Genomic DNA, 17,276 nt, shown 5'->3' with positions numbered 1-17,276 from the left:
AATATTTGTTTATTATAACTTAAATAACGTTTTTTTTTTCCAGAAATAAAGTTTGAAAATTTGTTTAAAAAACTGTCTATATATTATTAATATATGTCACGTCCTCCACAATCTTATAGATCAGCAGCAGAATACATTCTGTAATTGAAACAGATGTGTGTAAAAAAAAAAACACAAAAAATACGGAATAAAGTATGATAAATATATTGCCTTTTAAAGCATTGTTTAAAACTATATAAGAATAAATCGTAAAATCCAAAAATATATTGTAGATTATTTTAGAGGGTTGGCTCTCGCGTGAGCATGCGCAGTCTCGGTCTTTAACTACCATGTTGAGAGGAATGGCGGCTGTGGCGCGCTGGGCCGACCTATAATAGTTAGAGTGCATCTAAAATCCGTAAACACGTCCACGCCGTCGAACCAACATTGGATGGAAGGTACCGGTGAGTTCCACAACTTTATTTTATGCACAAAATGTTGTCTTAATTTCGTGAAAACAGAAGTTATTTTGCTAAAATAATCGGGGACCGACTACTACCTGGAGACGAAAGGGAACTAGCGTTATCAAGCACGTTGTACTTCTTTGAGCCTCCAGAAGGTCATTTGAAACTAATGTTAACGTTTTGTTGTCCAATAAGTCAAATAACCGAAGAGTTTGATTATCTATTATCACATATACGTTCCCGCATGTTTTCGCCTCGAGAGACCCGATGCTATTATTAACTTAGGGTTACTTCCTTGAAGCGCTACTTCCAGGAAATAGACGGTGATCGAGGCCTCAAGACCGAACTTGGACAACAAACAATCCAACATGTAGCGACAAACGAGACCTAATTTACGTTCTACATCCTCGAGTGAACGAATAATAAACACGAATAACATCGAATTTCCGTCTTCATTCTAATAAATCACGTAGACGGATGGATTATTTTTAGACGTTAAAAACTTGAGACCATTTCTAACCAGAACCAGGAAGTGATTAAATAAGTTGTATTTAGGTCAGACGCTTTTTTGAGTCGACGTTTTTATCGTTTTAACGGGTATGTTTGTTAAAAACAATGGTTTATTTTGTCATTGTTATTTTAAATAAGTAAATGCACTTTTATCAACACAATAATGCCATTGATTTAAAGTCTTTGTTTCTGTTTTTGCAGCAGTAGGCATTCAAACCCCCGAAGAACCTGATATTGGAATGCTCAGCACTGATTCTCCTGCCATGGAAAGCAACGGGGATGCCTTCTCTTCGGCAGACTGGTCTGAACCGATCACCAAAGCATCCCAGGACGCTTCGGATAAACAGCTGGGTTCTGTAGAGAAGGCGGTTGAAAACTTTCAGATCGCCATTTCTCAACTTCCAGAAGAGCAGCCACCACTTCCGCCAATGCCTCCAGAACCCCCATGTGCCCCAGAAAACCAGCCTCTTGATTTTCACAATAACCAGGCTCCAGCTGTACCCCCAGAAGTTCAAGGTAAATAAATGTTATATAGTTTAGATTTAGAAAGACTGGAAAACTTAAATATGAGAGTCCACTATTTCTGTAGTGTTAAATCTTAACTTTTTCAATAACAATTCAACTATATATCTATATATAATGATCTCTTTCTATTCTCCCTAATTGTTTGTTTTATTTTAAATAAGACTTTATTTTACATCTCTGTATACTTACTTAAATGTATACTTATTCTTTTTTTTTTTTAGATGGGACCACTGAAGATGGCATGGATATTGAAGATGCATCCAAAGAAACCACACAAGAAGTTGTTGCCCCACCAGAACCGCCTCTACCAGTTGAATTTGAAAGGTTGTTTAGAGGTTGTCAGGAGAACATGGAAGACTTCAATGGCTGGGTCTACCTGCTACAGTATGTGGAGCAAGAGGTACGACCAACCAAAGTGACCAGGAGCACCCAGTTTCATTATTGACTCTACATTGCTCATCTGTTTATTTTCCCCTTTTACAGAATATCCTTGAGTCTGTGAGGAAGTCTTTTGACTTATTTTTCGAACGTTATCCATACTGCTATGGCTACTGGAAGAAGTATGCTGACATTGAAAGGAAGCACGGAAACGTCCATGTTGCAGAAGAGGTATAACTTGATTGCATTTATTTGGAATGTTTCTGAAAATTGTGTCTGTCTTTGAAATTAAAATTAATTATTCTCTTTTCTACCAAAGGTTTATAGAAGAGGTTTGCAGGCCATCCCTCTAAGTGTTGACTTGTGGATCCACTACATGACCTTCATCAAAGAAAACTCTGACACAACTGACCCCGAAACAGAAGGCCGCATCAGAGCGTGAGTAGATGACAAATTGCTTTGTTTTATTAGCCAAAAGTATTGTTTTCCATGTACATGCACAATTTTATATTCTTGATGACATCTAAAATAGATCCAAACATACAATTCAAAACTTTTGTGTGACTTTTTCCATTTTTTTTTTCTTTAGTGCGTATGAACATGCAGTACTGGCAGCCGGGACAGACTTTCGCTCTGATCGTCTGTGGGAGTCTTTTATCAACTGGGAAACGGAGCAACAGAAGTTGGCTAATGTCACCGCTGTTTATGATCGGCTCCTGGGCATCCCAACCCAGCTCTACTCCCAGCACTTTCAGAAGTAAGGGTCTTTCTTTAAGTGTGATATTTATTTCTGCTGAACTGTAGTTCTAAATCCCAACATTGTCAGTATCATTTTATGTCAAGGCCTGTCTTAATTCGGATTATATGGTAGATACAGAGCCAACACTTTCTACTTCTAAGAGTAAGCTCTTGGGCGTTTTGTTTAATTTAATTGTTACTTTTCTTGAGTATTAATCAAAATGTATCATTTTATCCAGGTTTAAAGAACACGTGCAAAACAACAACCCCAAACACTTTTTGTCAGAGGCGGAGTTTGTTCAGCTAAGGTTGGAACTCTCTAAAGCTACTTTGGAATCCATGGCCAGAGAAACTGAAGAGACGCCTGCTCCTCCTGAGGATTTGCCACCAGGAACAGAGGACCTGCCTGACCCAGCAAAGGTAATGTTTGGTTCACAATCTTGCAGGGTAAAGGGTAAACATAATTATTTTCAGGAGTTTGCCTGGGGTTGCCTGTTCTCCATGCTGCCGTGGGGAGAAAGTTTACTCAGGTTTGAAGAGGTGTCTTTATGTCAGCAGCTAAGCCAAGGGGTGGAGTCAAGCTGGCATCCTGTCAGGCACTCGCCCTTAAGCTAAAGGGAGCAACTGAGGCAGAATGACCCCATCACCTGCACCCTCAGGCTGATATGCCGGGTGTCTCCTCTGCAGGCTTCTTGTCTCTGCCAAGCTCATGGTGATGTAAATTTTTGGCTGCAGGACTCGCAGTTATCACATCAAGTGGAGAATGTGATGCTGTTAAATCAACATTTAAGCACTCACCAAGTCCGTATTCTGTGTTTTTATGTACAGAGGGTGACGGAGATCGAGAATATGCGCCACAAGGTGATCGAGAATCGACAGGAGGTGTTCAATCACAATGAGCATGAAGTCAGCAAGCGTTGGGCCTTTGAAGAAGGGGTGAGTGCCTTTTCTGTGTCTTGAAATTTAAACCTTGTTGCCCTTTGTGGGGAAAAATTAAGCTTGACTTCTTCCCACTTCAGATTAAGCGGCCTTACTTCCACGTCAAATCCCTTGAGAAAACTCAGCTGAACAACTGGAAGGAGTACCTGGACTTTGAGATTGAGAACGGGACCCCGGAGCGTGTGGTTGTTCTGTTTGAAAGATGTCTCATCGCTTGTGCACTCTATGAGGAGTTTTGGATCAAGGTAAAAGGACCACCGGTTGCTTTCCCACTTCTTTCGCTACCTCCCTGCACTTCCCCCATCAACGATGATATCACAACGACAGTAAATCGTCCTGCACTCTCTTTGCGTGTAATGTTGATATGTGACTGTATCTGTTGTATTAGGGGATGGCCAGCTTGCCACACAAGATTTGACTGCAGCATTTGCCAACTACTACGTTGCATCTTCTTCGTCTCCCACTACCTTACAGAATCTTATCTAATTGGTTCCATGAAGGTGCTGATGGGTTTACACAGAACATTTCAAAAACGATCTTGTCAATGAAGAAATTCGATGATTCTTCAAAGTGAATGTAAACGTCTTCTCTTTTTTTGCCTTTCTTTTCCTCTGTCTCCTGTTCTCCTCTGTCTACTTCTGCTGCTCTACCAACCTTTTCCTTCCGCTCTTAAGTATGCAAAATATCTAGAGAGCTACAGCACTGATGGCGTGAGGCACATCTTCAAGAAGGCCTGTACGATCCACCTGCAAAGGAAGCCGGTCATCCACCTGCAGTGGGCAGCTTTTGAGGAGCAGCAGGGTGAGTGGATGTCAAAACAGCCCAGGACACGCAGTCTAGTGTAGCTCTACATATCAAATTGTTCTCTTGTTTGTTTAGGATACCCAGATGAAGCTCGTCGTATACTGAAGAACCTGGAAGAGTTGATTCCTTCTCTGGCAATGGTTCGCCTTAGAAGGGTTGGCCTTGAGCGCCGCCAAGGGAACATGGAGGAGGCAGAAGCACTACTGAGAGAGGCGATGGAAAATGCCAGGAATGTCGTTGATTCCTCTTATTATGCTGTGAAACTTGCCCGGCTGTTGTTGAAAATACAGAAAAGCTTAAGCAAGGCCAAGAAGGTGCTGCTGGATGCCATTGATAAAGATGAGGTAAGAGCTAATGCGTCTTTTAAAAAAAAAAAAAATGAGGGCAGTTTTATTTATGGTTATTCCTCAGTAAAAGGAGCTTAAAAAAAGGAATCTTAAATTGACCTTGAGTGTTTCTTTTGATGAGGAACACAACTTAGTAACTGTAGTCTTACTCGCATTACAAAGGGAACATTGTTTCATAAGTGTTATGAGGGAATGTGTCTGAAGAATGATGAAACATGTTCTTGCTTGTATCCGTGGATTCATAAAACACCATTAAAATACTGTTTAACAACCCGCTTTGCAACAACCAAACAAGTTTTCATCGTCCACATATTTCGATTATCTTAACTCGAGTAGAAAAACGATGCATTTGCTTCCTACCTCGGGGTTGATCAATAACAAAATTAACTCTTTTCATGAATTTTGCCTTTCCAGACATGTTCCCGGCTGTACCTAAACCTACTTGAATTGGAGCTAAATGAAGACGTGGCGCAGAACGAGGCAGAGATCCTGGTTATCTTTGATCGCGCACTGGCGAGCCAGATGCCCCTTGAGTCGCGTCTCCTCTTTGCTCAACGCAAAGTAGAGTTCCTGGAAGACTTTGGCACCAACATCAATGCGTAAGTTTGATCATTTTTGCAAACTTTTTTTTTTTCAAATTCCATGAGTTGATTGGGTTATTTATTTATTTTCCTTTGTCAATTTGTGTAGGCTTATAGCATCTTATGCAGAGCAACAGAAGCTGCAGAGGGAAAGTGATGTATTGAAACAGAAAGCAGCAGCAGAGGCTACGGCTAACGGCTATGACAGGTAAGAACCAGACGTGTGTAAATGTGCATTTATTCAACCGCTGTGGAATTGTTTTTAACGCTAACATTAAGCATTCCAAGAATGATGTAAATGAATAGACATGGGATAATTACTGTTTATTTCTGTAAAAGATCAGTTATGTTTATAAAAGGAATTGGGTATTTGAAATTAAGGATTATCTTCTTTTTTTCCAGCTCTGGAGAACCGGATTCCAAACGCCAGCGTGTCGATGATGCTGCTGCGGCGGCAGCTACCTCCGCGACAGACATGCAGGCAAACAACGCTGCTTATAACTACAACTGGTACCAGGTGGGTCTCGCTTAAAAGTCGTATTATATTTATACATTCAATGTTTTCTCGTTTTCATTTTTTTTTCCATTTTCTAACGACCCTTCCCTCATTGTTTTCCTCAGCAATATGGAGCTTGGGGACAGAACTCATGGGCACAGTACGGCCAGTATCCCGGGTACAACCAGTACTACCCTCCTCCTCCGACATGATCAGTCTGAGCAAGATGGCGTCCTGGTCAAGAAAAAAAAAAATCCTTTCTGACTTGCTACTTTTCCAAACAGAATTTTTTTTTTTTTTTCTAAACATGTCATTGAGGAGCACATGTTTTCTGTGTGAGATGTTTTCTCTGTTGTTCTCGCTGGTTGAAAGTGTGTTCAATAGTTTGGAGGGAGTTCTTCTCTCCGTGTTCATCCCTGTCCTGTGTCCTGTTTCTCAAATACAAAGATTTTTTTAAATCATTCAGTAACATTTCCAGGCGTAATGAATAGTTCCATGTTTTTGTTTTTTTTAATTTCTATTTTGACCTGGTTTCATAATAAAGAGATTGATATGAACATTTTTTTGGTCATTTTTTATTTCCACATGCAAGAAGAAATAAATTAAGAACCATGAACCGTAACATTCTATAAGTCAAGTGTGGTAGGTAGGTAGAACTTTATTGGTCCCTAAGGAGGTCTCGCTTTGGGAAATTGTTTTTTTTTTACAACTAGCCAGAGCAAATACAGCAATTTTTCATAAAATTTAAATCAAAATAAAATAAGCACAAGAACAAAGAGAACACAATCTAAGTCTACAGATCTAAGCTTGTTGTGTGAAGTAACTCTTGAATCCTGATTCAGTCTGCTAAAAATATTATTTGTAGTAAATAAGTTTTACCTCCAAAGCTGAGAGCAGTTGCAATATTCTACTCAAGTAATTTGCAATAAAGAAGTTTAAATGATAACTATTTGGAACCAGTGACGCACTGAGCTTCACATTCCTTCTGTTAGAAAATAAAGCTTTTAATTCTACAACGTGCGAACGGAAGAAATGTATCGACATGTTTCACTTGTTATCGGTCCTTATCCTGGACGACTCGTTTAATAAATCAATAATCGATTCTACAGAACGAACCTTGATAAACTCAGTGGGCGTGGCTTCTGGCGCGATTGTGTTACGTATATTTGCACATGCGCAGTAGTGCCCGGTGAACGGTCCTTTTTATGCTCAGCGTTGAACGTGTAGCATCGAACGAGGTGAGGCCTGTACAAATCAAGTGTAAATGTCTTCATTGTGGCACATTAACCTCACTGCTCTACGCTAGTGTGTGATGTATATCCACCGCTGCGATATATTCGTGCCATTTTTAATCATTAACGCACGTTTTCACATGTTTCTAAGCCATGTTGAGTTCCGTCCGTCCCATGTGGCTAGCCGCGTTAGCTTAGCATTAGCCGAACTCTAGATGAGACATCTCCGTACATGTTTTCCTCTGTGAGGCTTCTTAACCGTAATTGTGACAATAACCTTAAATGTTAGTCAATGTTGACCGAGGAACTAAACCAAACGATTTGGTAATTCTTTATTGATGTTTCGCGTCCCTGTCAATAAAGTTCTGACGCAGTATAATGGAATGTAATATCTAGTCGAGCAGGTTACTGTTTATGTCTGTTAGGTGCCAACCTGTGTTATAAACCTAAAATATGTAACGCAACTTAAAATATTTACTGGATTTTTCTCGTTTTCAGCATCAAGATGCAGCTCTTCTTGCGTGGACAGCAAACTCACACCCTTGAGGTGACTGGACAGGAAACTGTCGGAGAAATCAAGGTAACAAAAAGACTCCCTTTTACACTTTTTAATTTAAAATGAATAAAACAAATGCATGGTTTAATGTGAATTTTATTTGACTGCCTCCAGGCCCATGTCCAGACTCTGGAGGGTCTCTTGGTTGAGGATCAGGTCCTTCTGCTCGCTGGTTGCCCACTGGAGGATGCTTCCTCTCTGGCATCATGTGGCATCTCTGACCACTGCACCTTGGATGTAGTTGGAAGGCTTCTGGGAGGTCAGTTTACCAAGACATGCATGACATAAAAGTGAAAAATAGATTGGGGTTGGACATAACAATTTGGGGCTAATGTTTGTTAGAATCCACTGCCTGTATATCATATATAAAGTCTGCATATCAAAAACTATAAGTTCTGCCCCCTTCAATGTTATATTATAAACTCATTATAAAGTCATGCCTTAAAGGTTTTAATATAATAAACAATGTTTTTTAGGTAAGGTCCACGGCTCCCTGGCTCGTGCCGGAAAGGTCCGAGGACAGACACCCAAGGTAAAATTCCCTGGATGTTTATTTTGTTAACTTTTGTATTTTTGTTTTGGTGTGGATATGAATACAACTGCATTAAAAATCAATAACTGACTAACTCTCTCCTCGTTTTATCCAGGTTGACAAGCAGGAGAAGAAGAAAAAGAAGACCGGCCGCGCCAAGCGTCGCATTCAGTACAACAGACGCTTCGTCAATGTTGTGCCCACCTTCGGAAAGAAGAAGGGACCAAATGCCAACTCCTAATATCCTAGAGCGGCCGGAAAGGAGGATAATTTTCACCTTTTTTTTCAATCAAGTCAAATGTTTTTGAGCTGTTAAGAATAAAACATTTACTTGGATTAATGTGTGGAGAATGGTATTCTGTATTAGAACATGGCTGTACACCCTTTTCCTTATTTTTGAGCCACGTTATTGACCGAAAAGAAAAAAAACAACGTTTTAAGGACTTGTTGCTCCTAAGCTTTGGAACGATCTTCCTCTCTCTTTGCGCTTAAGTAAGGTAAGTAATATTTATTTATATAGCGCTTTTCGAGACCAGGGTCACAAAGCGCTTAGACCAGGGGTAGGGAACCTGGTCCAGAAAGAGCCGCAGTGGGTGCAGGTTTTTGTTCCAACCGATCAAGCATGTACAGTTTAACCAATGAGGTTTCAGCTGAACAAGCAACACCAGACTGACAATCAACTGATTACACTCCTAAGACACCTGATTGGATAAAATGTGTCCTTGAATGGTTGGAACGAAAACCTGCACCTACTGCGGCTCTTTCTGGACCAGGTTCCCTACCCCTGGCTTAGACAATCAAAACAATACTCAAAAAAGTAGCTTAAAAAGTAAAAGTAAAAAGCTTAATGGAGTCTTCCGTTAAGAAACCTCTTAAGACATTTCTATTTGTTCAGGCTTTTCCTTGATTTTCTGGAGCTCCTGTTGTGTTATCAGTTTTATCTTGACCTATAAAGTATATACTTTATTGAATATTGTTTTGATTGTTTAAGCGCTTTGTGACCCTGGTCTGGAAAAGTGCTATACAAATAAAAATTACTTGATGTAATTTGGAACAGACAAGCTAAGCTTATTCATGATTTAGATGTCGAAGGTTAAGATAAACTTTTAAAAAACAATATTTGGAGTGTTTTTTGTGTAATTAAATTAGATAAACTTTATTGATCCCTCTGGAGGTCACCTTTGGGGAAATTGTTTTTCCAGCCAGCACACGGCAACAGAGACGATAGATTCATAAAAGAAAGTTTCTATAAAAAGAGCAAGATGACACACTGACCAGAAACTGTTTCCTTCAACTGAGAAAAATCTCTAAACTTAGGAAAATGTTGTCACATGATCTGGAGCTTGTAATCCATGCGTTTGTGTCTTCTCGTCTGAACTATTGTAACAGTTTATTTTCATGTCTTAACAAGAAGGATCTGTCTCGCCTGCAGTTGATTCAGAACTCAGCAGCGAGAATTCTGACCCGCTCTAGTAGAAGAACTCGCATTTCTCCGATCCTTAAAACTCTTCACTGACTTCCAGTTTCTTTCAGGATCAACTTTAAAATTCTGGTTCTTACTTTCAGAGCTATTCATGGTCAGGCTCTTCCTTACATCAGTGATCTGATCCAGCCTTACACCCCAGCTCGGGCTCTGAGGTCTGTGGATCAGAATCTACTTATGGTTCCACGCACACGGCTCAGGACCAGAGGAGAGAAATCCTTGCAGACTGTTGCTCCTAAGCTTTGGAACGATCTCCCTCTGTGTTTGATGATCTACTGACTCCTTTAAGAAACATCTTAAGACCTTTTTTATTTGTTCAGGCTTTCCCTGATTTTCTGGAACTCTGTGTTCTCAGTTTTATCTTGACCTTTAAAGTATATACTTTATTGAGTAATGTTTTGATTGTTTAAGCGCTTTGTGACTCCAGTCTGGTAAAGCGCTATATAAATACAAACTACTTACTTACACTCTAAGTGTAAAGATAAAGAACATAGATCAAAGACAGGATCCAAAGATTAACATGGAATATCATCTTTTCACTCCACTCCTGCCCCCAAACTCAAAATTAAACGGCATAATAGCACAAGGAATGAATGAGTCCCTGAGTCTGTTTGGCATCATAGGAAGGAGCATTCTTGCTCCATCTGCTTCTCTGCTCACTGAGGACTCTGTTCAGAGGATGACTGTCATCATCCATGATGGACATTTTGTCCAGAGATCTCTCTGCAATTGTTAGTTCAGCTTCATGCCAACTGTAGAACCAGCCCTTCTGATCAACCTGTCCGACCTGTTGACACTCCTCTTGGACACATTCTCAACCCATTATACCACAGCATAGAACAGAACACTGGGCATCACAGACTGGTAGAACATGCAGAGGAGTTTCCTCAGAAAGTACAGTCTACTCTGAACTTTCTTATATACATGGTCTGTGTTGCAGAACCAGTTTACTGTCCAGCCACACACTGAGGTACTTATAGTTGTGAACCATCTCCACCTCATCTCTAGTACTAGTTGTACTAATAAATTGTATGTAAACATCATTGTGGCCAATTTCAGATCACTTTTATTTGTACTGCATATGATTTGTATATTAAATAACATTTAAATAACACCTCAAAGAAACCCTTTTACAATTGTCAAAGTTGTGGATAGTTGGAAGTATTTAACCATGATTACAACATTTTAAATGTAACTGCAGATAATTAGTTCTTTAAATGGTTTACACCTGCTTTGGAACGATCTTCCTCTCTGCGTTTTATGGATCTACTGACTCCTTCAAGAAACATCTAAAGACACTTATTCGTGCAGGATTTTTCTTGATTTTCTGAGACTCCTGTGTTTGTCTCGGTGTTATCTTGACCTTTCAAGTATATCTTTTATGGAGTATTGTTTTGATTGTTTAAGCGCTTTGTGACCCTGGTCTGGAAAAGCGCTCTATAAATTTAAATTACTTACAACAGGTTCTTTTACCGAAACAAAGTAAAACAGACAAAAAAATACTGATGTGTTCTTTATTGCTTACATTGTCAAAACAAAGGCCAAAAGATGTAAACATTGTCTTATGTACAGTATTCACATGCCATAACAGAAAAAAACATGCTCCAGTTATTTTACAATCCTGCAGCATCACCCAGAACCCACCAGTCGTGTGCGGCAGAGTTCACTTAATCCACGGACACCAGCTCGATCTCGAAGATCAACGTCGCGTTGGGCGGAATTCTAGAGTTTCCAGGTTAAGGACGACAACAAGCCAGATGAAAAGTGCAAACAGGTTATAACCAATGCTAGGTCTCAAATTGCATACTTCTCTCAGTATACTAGAAGTTAGTATGCATCAGGATAGTGTACATACTAACTAGTACGCAAATTCTCCACAGATGGTATGTCTCAAATCAAACAATGCTGCTACGCACTAACCGGAAATGACGCAAAAGCTTCTTCTACTACTATTTAACGATGGTTTCAACCAGCTGTTGGAACGCTTTCGGCGACACCTGCTGGCAGCACGTTTTGCAAGTTTGAGAATCGATATATTCAAGCTGGTATCAGCACCGAAGACGTCTCATCCTTCTACTGCTGGCTGAAAAATGCACCTGTAAGTATACGAGTATATATATATATATGCATATATATGACGTAACTTCCATTTACAACGTCACTAAGATGGCGGCCGTTTAGGGTAGATAGTGTCCATCGAACCGTACTCAGGGCGTTTTAATACGCTAATGTAGTGTGTATGGCGCACTAAATTTCGCATACTAAGAATTGAGACGCACTTACGCACTAAAAATACTAGCTTTGAGTACGCAAGTATGCGATTTTAGACACAGCACAAGACAATAAACCTCGGTTTAGGATACTTTGAGTCGGGAACACCCTTCCTTCCATACGCCCACTCCGGTTCAATCGTCAGGCGTGCGGTCTCGCCTTTACTCATGGTGAGCAGACCCTCGTCCCACTTTGGAATGAAAAAACAAAACATGAATAACTGACAACAATCACAGGATAAAGAGAAAAGGAAACGTACTCCTCTGATGACTCGGCCCATGCCAATTTTAAAGCTGAGAGGTTTCGTCTGCTTCTTCTTTCTGGCACCTGCACACAGACACTCCTTTTAGCATGTGACGCCATCAATTCTCAACGTGTCGCGTTACACACGAACCGATGGGGATGTTGGTGTCGAAGACGGTTCCGTCCACCAGACTCCCGGTGTACCAGCAGCTCACGGTCTGCCCCTTCTTCGGGAAGTTGGTCTTGTCTCCTTTTTTGAGCACGCATTTGATGAATTTTGGCGGACCCTTTACGAATGAAAAAAGTCAATTTTTAAAGTCACACAATTTGTTAGAATTAATTGAATTCTCTTGGGGTTTATTACCTCGTCCACAGGTAATACTTCTTCAACTTCTTTGGGTTGATCGATTTGAATGTCTCTGACTTTCTCGGTCACTTCCTCCAACGGGTCCGAGCCTTTAAACCTCTGTAGAAATAAAAGTATTCATAAAAAACTCATAAATAAAATACATTCAAGCACTTCCGGTTGTTTTTATTCTCTTTATACTTACTTTGCTCTCAAAAAGCTTGTTGTAGGCGATCACGAGCTGCTTCTTATTTGCAGTTTTGGTAACATTCTTGATGTTTCCTAACAGTTTGTGCTCACTGAGGAACTGAGAATAAACACAAAGTGAACAAATGTTGAAATAAAACAATCCATAAGACGTGATATGTTGATGCGCAGATGAGCTGCGTGTTGCAAACGATGCTGCGTCAAGCTAGCGGCACATGCAGCTTCTGCAGGAACATGCGTCCCTGACGCGGAAGCTGCCGCGTTTAAAGAGAGTTATTCGGACATTAACATGTGATGGTTCACGTACCGAGATTGCAGCATTGTCTTGGATGAATTTGATCACGTCCTTTTTGGGCAAATCGTCACTTATTAGCTGCTCATCGCTCCACTCCTTTACTGGTTCAGCCGCCATTTTGAGAGACGAGCGACGAACTCTGACCTAAACGGACACAAAAGAAAAGTTTTTTTTTATTATTAATAAACAAAAATGGAACGCGTCAAAAATATAAACGAATAAGAAGCAAAATAAAAAACGTCAAGACGGAAATAAATATATATAAAAAAAGCCAAATAGCACAACAATTATTCTAAAAAAAAAAGAAGAATAAAATACATCAGAATCCACAATAAACTCTGGACCTAGTATCGAAATGTAAAACCCAACAATTTTATAAAACAGCTTTAATAGTAAATGAGAAATTATTGCGCACATTTTTGTAAACGTTGTAATGACAAAGCATATTTTTATTAATTCTATGAAAAAACGTATTGACTTTGGTGTATTCCATCGTTTCCCGCGTCCACAATACAATACAACTAAACTAAATTAAAACTGTTCAAAATTAATGAATAAATAAATAAAAATTAATACGTGATTTTACTTTTATCTACTGCCACCTTGTGGACATTTGTGTCCCATTAACAATGTTGCACCCTTGAGTTATGATTTAAGAAGAACTTCATAAAACAATAATATTCGTATACAATCTTGTTTTCATTTGAATATGCATCTCTCACATAAGACGAATCTGTGTCATCATAGCATATAATTACAGTAACAATGAACAATAATTTTTCAAATGAGAATCAGATTTTTTTTTATATGGTGATGACTATATTCAGAATAAGAAAAATAAATACATGGGATAAATATAAATGAAATAACACGAAAAATTGCAAAAAATAAAGAAATAACAATTACATTAAAGTGACTTATAAAATAAAACACATTCAATTGAAGCATTATTTTAACATTAGATATTCAAGACATTGAACGAAATATATGGAAAAGAGCATAATAAGTGCTTAAAAGCACAGGATCATTTATATCGGCGATTTCTAAGAAACCATTGAGTTGTTATTGATTTGAATTTTATTTTAAAAAGCATTGTGGTTGTTTTGCTTCAAATTTGAACTTGTTTGTGCATATAATAAGCAGTTTTTGTCTAATCTAAAGAAGGAAAAAAACAAGTCATTATCCGTCAACATTACATGTTTCCACCAAGATTTGAGATGCTCTGTGTTATTGTTCTGCACCTGAGCAGCTCCATGTCTGCAGGTCTGCACCCAGTCTGAGGCCACCTGCTGTTTCTGTCAGACTTATAATGTCAGTCTGGTTTCTGTTGTTGTTTTCTTCTGTTTTTGCACCTGCCGCGAGCATGCACACACACACACATGCACACACATGCACACACCAGAACAGGGTCACAGTGCTTTTCTGCCCTTGTCTGTTACTAAGCAACAACAGTGACATTGTAATAGAACCTCCCGAGGATGAGAAAAAGGCAAATTATATGTTCGGAACAAACCTAAATCACATAGTCGTGGCTGCCTAGAAGGAATGTTACCACATCTGCAGGTGAGGTGGTCTCAGAGGGATCTCAATCATTCCTCTGCACTCGGCGATCAATAGCGAGAATGTAGGCCTCCGTGTTGATGCAGCTTTTTTCTCCCCCCTCGACAGGTCACAGATCTTGGCGTGTCATTATAACTTGGTGCTTTTCTTCTGTCGCCCACAGACTCTTTCATTCAGACAATGGCAGCTGAAGTTTATCAGCACCTGGATCCTACTTCACAGGAGGTTTTGAACAGCGTGTGTGCTGGATTTTCTTTTTCCCCACCTTGTGAAGTGGATAGAAGTGATCTAATTTGTGGCAGCTCCTGAAAGCTCTTCTCATCTGCAGGTATCACAAAAAAACCCTGCTTGTTGATGTCACTCTCAGAACTGAGAGGGTAAACAAAATAATCCTTGATTCCTGCACACAGCATGTGAAGTTGCACCAACATTTGAATAGTTATTTTTCTATATTTACTATGTTACTTGTGTCGGTGTTAATAATAATATGCATTAGGACCAGGGCATGGCTATAACTTACATTAAAGTGACCATTAAAAACAATGAATAATAAAACAAGAAATTAAATCACTTTTGGCATTATTTGAGGTCTTCATTTAGTCACTTTTAACAAACCGTGTTACGTTCTGTCAGTATAATCTTGGGGCTAAATTGTGCATGTATGACCTGTTCAACATATAACAGTTTGCGTCCCTAACCTTTTTTTTTTAATCGAGGACCTAACGCTGACTCAGTAACAGTATATATTGTATTTTAGTCATATTTAGTAATTTAAACGTATATATTTGTAGTTTACTTCTTAAAAAAAACCCCTCTCGGACAGTTAAAATCAGTAGAATAGAAACTATATGAATGAATCTTTCTGTGCAGCCCGGTGAAAATGTCGCACAGACCAGCACGAGTACCCGGACCAGGGGTTGGGGATCAAAGTTCTTAAGTGTGCAAATTAGCACTTGACAATAATATTAGACATAGCAAAGCCATTATTAATAATACCATTAAAAGAGAATATATACAGTATATGGCCCAAATACATAATATAATATAATATAACATAATATAACATAATATAACATAATATAATATAATATAATATAATATAATATAATATAATATAATATAATAAAGTTTTAGTTCAGTTGCATGCTTTCGCCTCACGAGGGCAGTATGTATACGTCATTGATATTTTGGTCCCATATTCAGTCAAGATTGATATTTTCAATATATGATGCTCACGATGAGGTTTGACAGGAGGGAAAATGGCCACGATTCATCCTGCTGTAGAGCACTACAATGATAAACATGGAAAGTGAATCAATGGAGGCCAGTGAGGAGAAAAGCTGCATGTTTGAAGAGCTGACAGGCGGCTGAAGAGCTGGTCAAACATATGACGGGAAAGAAAGTATTATTACATGGTAATGATTTTTTTTATTAGAATTTCCCAGCATCCTCCTTCTGGAACAGCAGTTTAAACGCGTCTAGAAGTGCACTGTTTTGTAGTTTTGCACATTTCTCTTTCTATTTATACTTGTATCTTAGTGTGATTGAAGTATAGATACATATAACTCTTAGAGATTATTATATTAGGATTGATAGAAAATAAAAGGAAGTAAAGAAAAAGGGAACAACATCAACTGATTGTAATATGACAGAAGAGTGATAATACAAAGAGAAAAATGAATGTGAAGAAATATCATGTAAATATAAACTGAATCCCTGTTATCATACTTTAGTTTTCCAACTTTTTTTTTCAATTTTCAGAGTCGTTGATTTTTTACCTTTTTTTGAGACTTCAATAAACAACATTTGACAAATTTTGGCAACATTTATTTGTGTTCACATGGTCCGTCGGATATCATACTTTAGTTTTCCGATATTTTTCTTCATTTTCAGAAACATTGATTTATTTTAAGTTTTCCTGGTAAAAATACCGTATTTTTCCGCACTATTAGGCGCACCGGATTATAAAGCTTGTGTATGACAGGGAGAGCGCACATGTATTACTGGTTGAGTGTTTGGAGTGTATAACAACCAAGAGACACTCGCTCAAACCGTCGGCAGTAATCTCACTCCATAGTCGTAAATCTCACCCCGTGGTGACGCAATGACGTAATCCCGCCCACGGCGTGTCGGCACAGAGTCATGAAAGTGTTTGTAAACAAGTCACCCACCAGGTAATGTTCATATATAAGGCGCTCCGGATTATAAGGTGCACTGTCGTTTTTTGAGAAAATTAAAGGCTTTTAAGTGCCCCTTATAGTGTGGAAAATACGGTAGTTCGATTTGTACCTTTTTATGAGAATTCAAAAACATTTCTTTTACACATTTGGGCAACCTTTATTTGCGTTCACATGATCCGTCAGATATCATATTTTAGTATCCAACATTATTTCCCATTTTCAGAGACATTGATTTTAGGGCATTTTTACGCTTTACGTTAAGTTTTTGTGGTAAAAATAGATTGATGTCTATCTTTTTTTAAGACTTAAAAAAAACAACATTTTACACATTTGGGCAACATGTATTTGCGTTCACATGGTCTGTCGGATGTCATACTTTCGTTTTTCAACATTATTTCCTGTTTTCAGAGGAGTTGATTTTTCGCCGTTTTTACAAGTTTTCGTAAAGAGTTGTTTCTAAAAAACGTCAGGAACATTAAATTAATTACCGCAAGTCTACATATTTCTAATAATTCAATTCTTTTTTCGCACATCTCTACTCAGTCTTTAATAAAACGATCCCACCACGAATCCTACCTCATGGCTTAAAAAAGAAGAATTTCCATCACAA

General features: G+C 38.8%; 3 protein-coding genes across 4 annotated transcripts; 2 read left to right on the top strand and 1 right to left on the bottom strand.

The window, feature by feature from the left end:
* Positions 1 to 295: 295 nt before the first annotated feature.
* On the top strand, positions 296 to 6,318 carry prpf39 (PRP39 pre-mRNA processing factor 39 homolog (yeast)). Of its 2 annotated transcripts, none has more exons than XM_087778940.1 (15): positions 296 to 443; positions 1,155 to 1,469; positions 1,700 to 1,878; positions 1,962 to 2,087; positions 2,176 to 2,294; positions 2,446 to 2,613; positions 2,834 to 3,014; positions 3,423 to 3,530; positions 3,614 to 3,778; positions 4,208 to 4,334; positions 4,413 to 4,681; positions 5,099 to 5,283; positions 5,375 to 5,473; positions 5,668 to 5,782; positions 5,887 to 6,318. In XM_087778940.1, exons 1-15 carry the CDS (start codon positions 431 to 433, stop codon positions 5,971 to 5,973), a joined length of 2,256 nt encoding a protein of 751 aa, XP_087635066.1. In that variant the 5' UTR covers positions 296 to 430; the 3' UTR covers positions 5,974 to 6,318. The 2 variants fall into 2 exon arrangements, with proteins under 2 accessions (XP_087635066.1, XP_087635067.1); XM_087778941.1 differs by having other exon boundaries at positions 336 to 437.
* A 598-nt stretch (positions 6,319 to 6,916) lies between these two features.
* On the top strand, positions 6,917 to 8,417 carry faua (FAU ubiquitin like and ribosomal protein S30 fusion a). Its single transcript, XM_087778943.1, has 5 exons — positions 6,917 to 6,999; positions 7,492 to 7,573; positions 7,664 to 7,808; positions 8,026 to 8,081; positions 8,197 to 8,417. Exons 2-5 carry the CDS (start codon positions 7,499 to 7,501, stop codon positions 8,320 to 8,322), a joined length of 402 nt encoding a protein of 133 aa, XP_087635069.1. The 5' UTR covers positions 6,917 to 6,999; positions 7,492 to 7,498; the 3' UTR covers positions 8,323 to 8,417.
* Positions 8,418 to 11,064: 2,647 nt separating this feature from the next.
* fkbp3 (FKBP prolyl isomerase 3) lies at positions 11,065 to 13,077 on the bottom strand. The gene is made up of 7 exons (XM_087812682.1): positions 12,939 to 13,077; positions 12,630 to 12,731; positions 12,443 to 12,544; positions 12,230 to 12,365; positions 12,095 to 12,162; positions 11,928 to 12,025; positions 11,065 to 11,286 (listed from the first exon to the last, which is right to left on the bottom strand). Exons 1-7 carry the CDS (start codon positions 13,041 to 13,043, stop codon positions 11,232 to 11,234), a joined length of 666 nt encoding a protein of 221 aa, XP_087668808.1. The 5' UTR covers positions 13,044 to 13,077; the 3' UTR covers positions 11,065 to 11,231.
* Between the last annotated feature and the right edge of the window lie 4,199 nt (positions 13,078 to 17,276).

This window comes from Callionymus lyra, chromosome 17 (genome assembly GCF_982586985.1).
Source record: "Callionymus lyra chromosome 17, fCalLyr1.hap1.1, whole genome shotgun sequence".
Taxonomy (NCBI): Eukaryota; Metazoa; Chordata; class Actinopteri; order Syngnathiformes; family Callionymidae; genus Callionymus; species Callionymus lyra.
Note: the sequence above shows the minus strand (reverse complement) of the source record. Positions and strands in the feature narration are given on the sequence as shown.

What these genes read in the sequence shown, in the direction of transcription:
- faua (XM_087778943.1), top strand. Translation starts at nt 7,499, where the DNA reads ATGCAGCTCTTCTTGCGTGGACAGCAAACTCACACCCTTGAGGTGACT. An exon ending in AGTTGGAAGGCTTCTGGGAG is followed by an intron (nt 7,809 to 8,025) that starts GTCAGTTTACCA and finishes AATGTTTTTTAG; the next exon opens with GTAAGGTCCACGGCTCCCTG. An exon ending in TCCGAGGACAGACACCCAAG is followed by an intron (nt 8,082 to 8,196) that starts GTAAAATTCCCT and finishes CGTTTTATCCAG; the next exon opens with GTTGACAAGCAGGAGAAGAA.
- fkbp3 (XM_087812682.1), bottom strand. Translation starts at nt 13,043, where the DNA reads ATGGCGGCTGAACCAGTAAAGGAGTGGAGCGATGAGCAGCTAATAAGT. An exon ending in AAGTATTACCTGTGGACGAG is followed by an intron (nt 12,366 to 12,442) that starts GTAATAAACCCC and finishes TCATTCGTAAAG; the next exon opens with GGTCCGCCAAAATTCATCAA. An exon ending in AAGGGTGTTCCCGACTCAAA is followed by an intron (nt 11,287 to 11,927) that starts GTATCCTAAACC and finishes TGGAAACTCTAG; the next exon opens with AATTCCGCCCAACGCGACGT.
- prpf39 (XM_087778940.1), top strand. An exon ending in TACAGTATGTGGAGCAAGAG is followed by an intron (nt 1,879 to 1,961) that starts GTACGACCAACC and finishes CCCCTTTTACAG; the next exon opens with AATATCCTTGAGTCTGTGAG. An exon ending in ACGTCCATGTTGCAGAAGAG is followed by an intron (nt 2,088 to 2,175) that starts GTATAACTTGAT and finishes TTTCTACCAAAG; the next exon opens with GTTTATAGAAGAGGTTTGCA.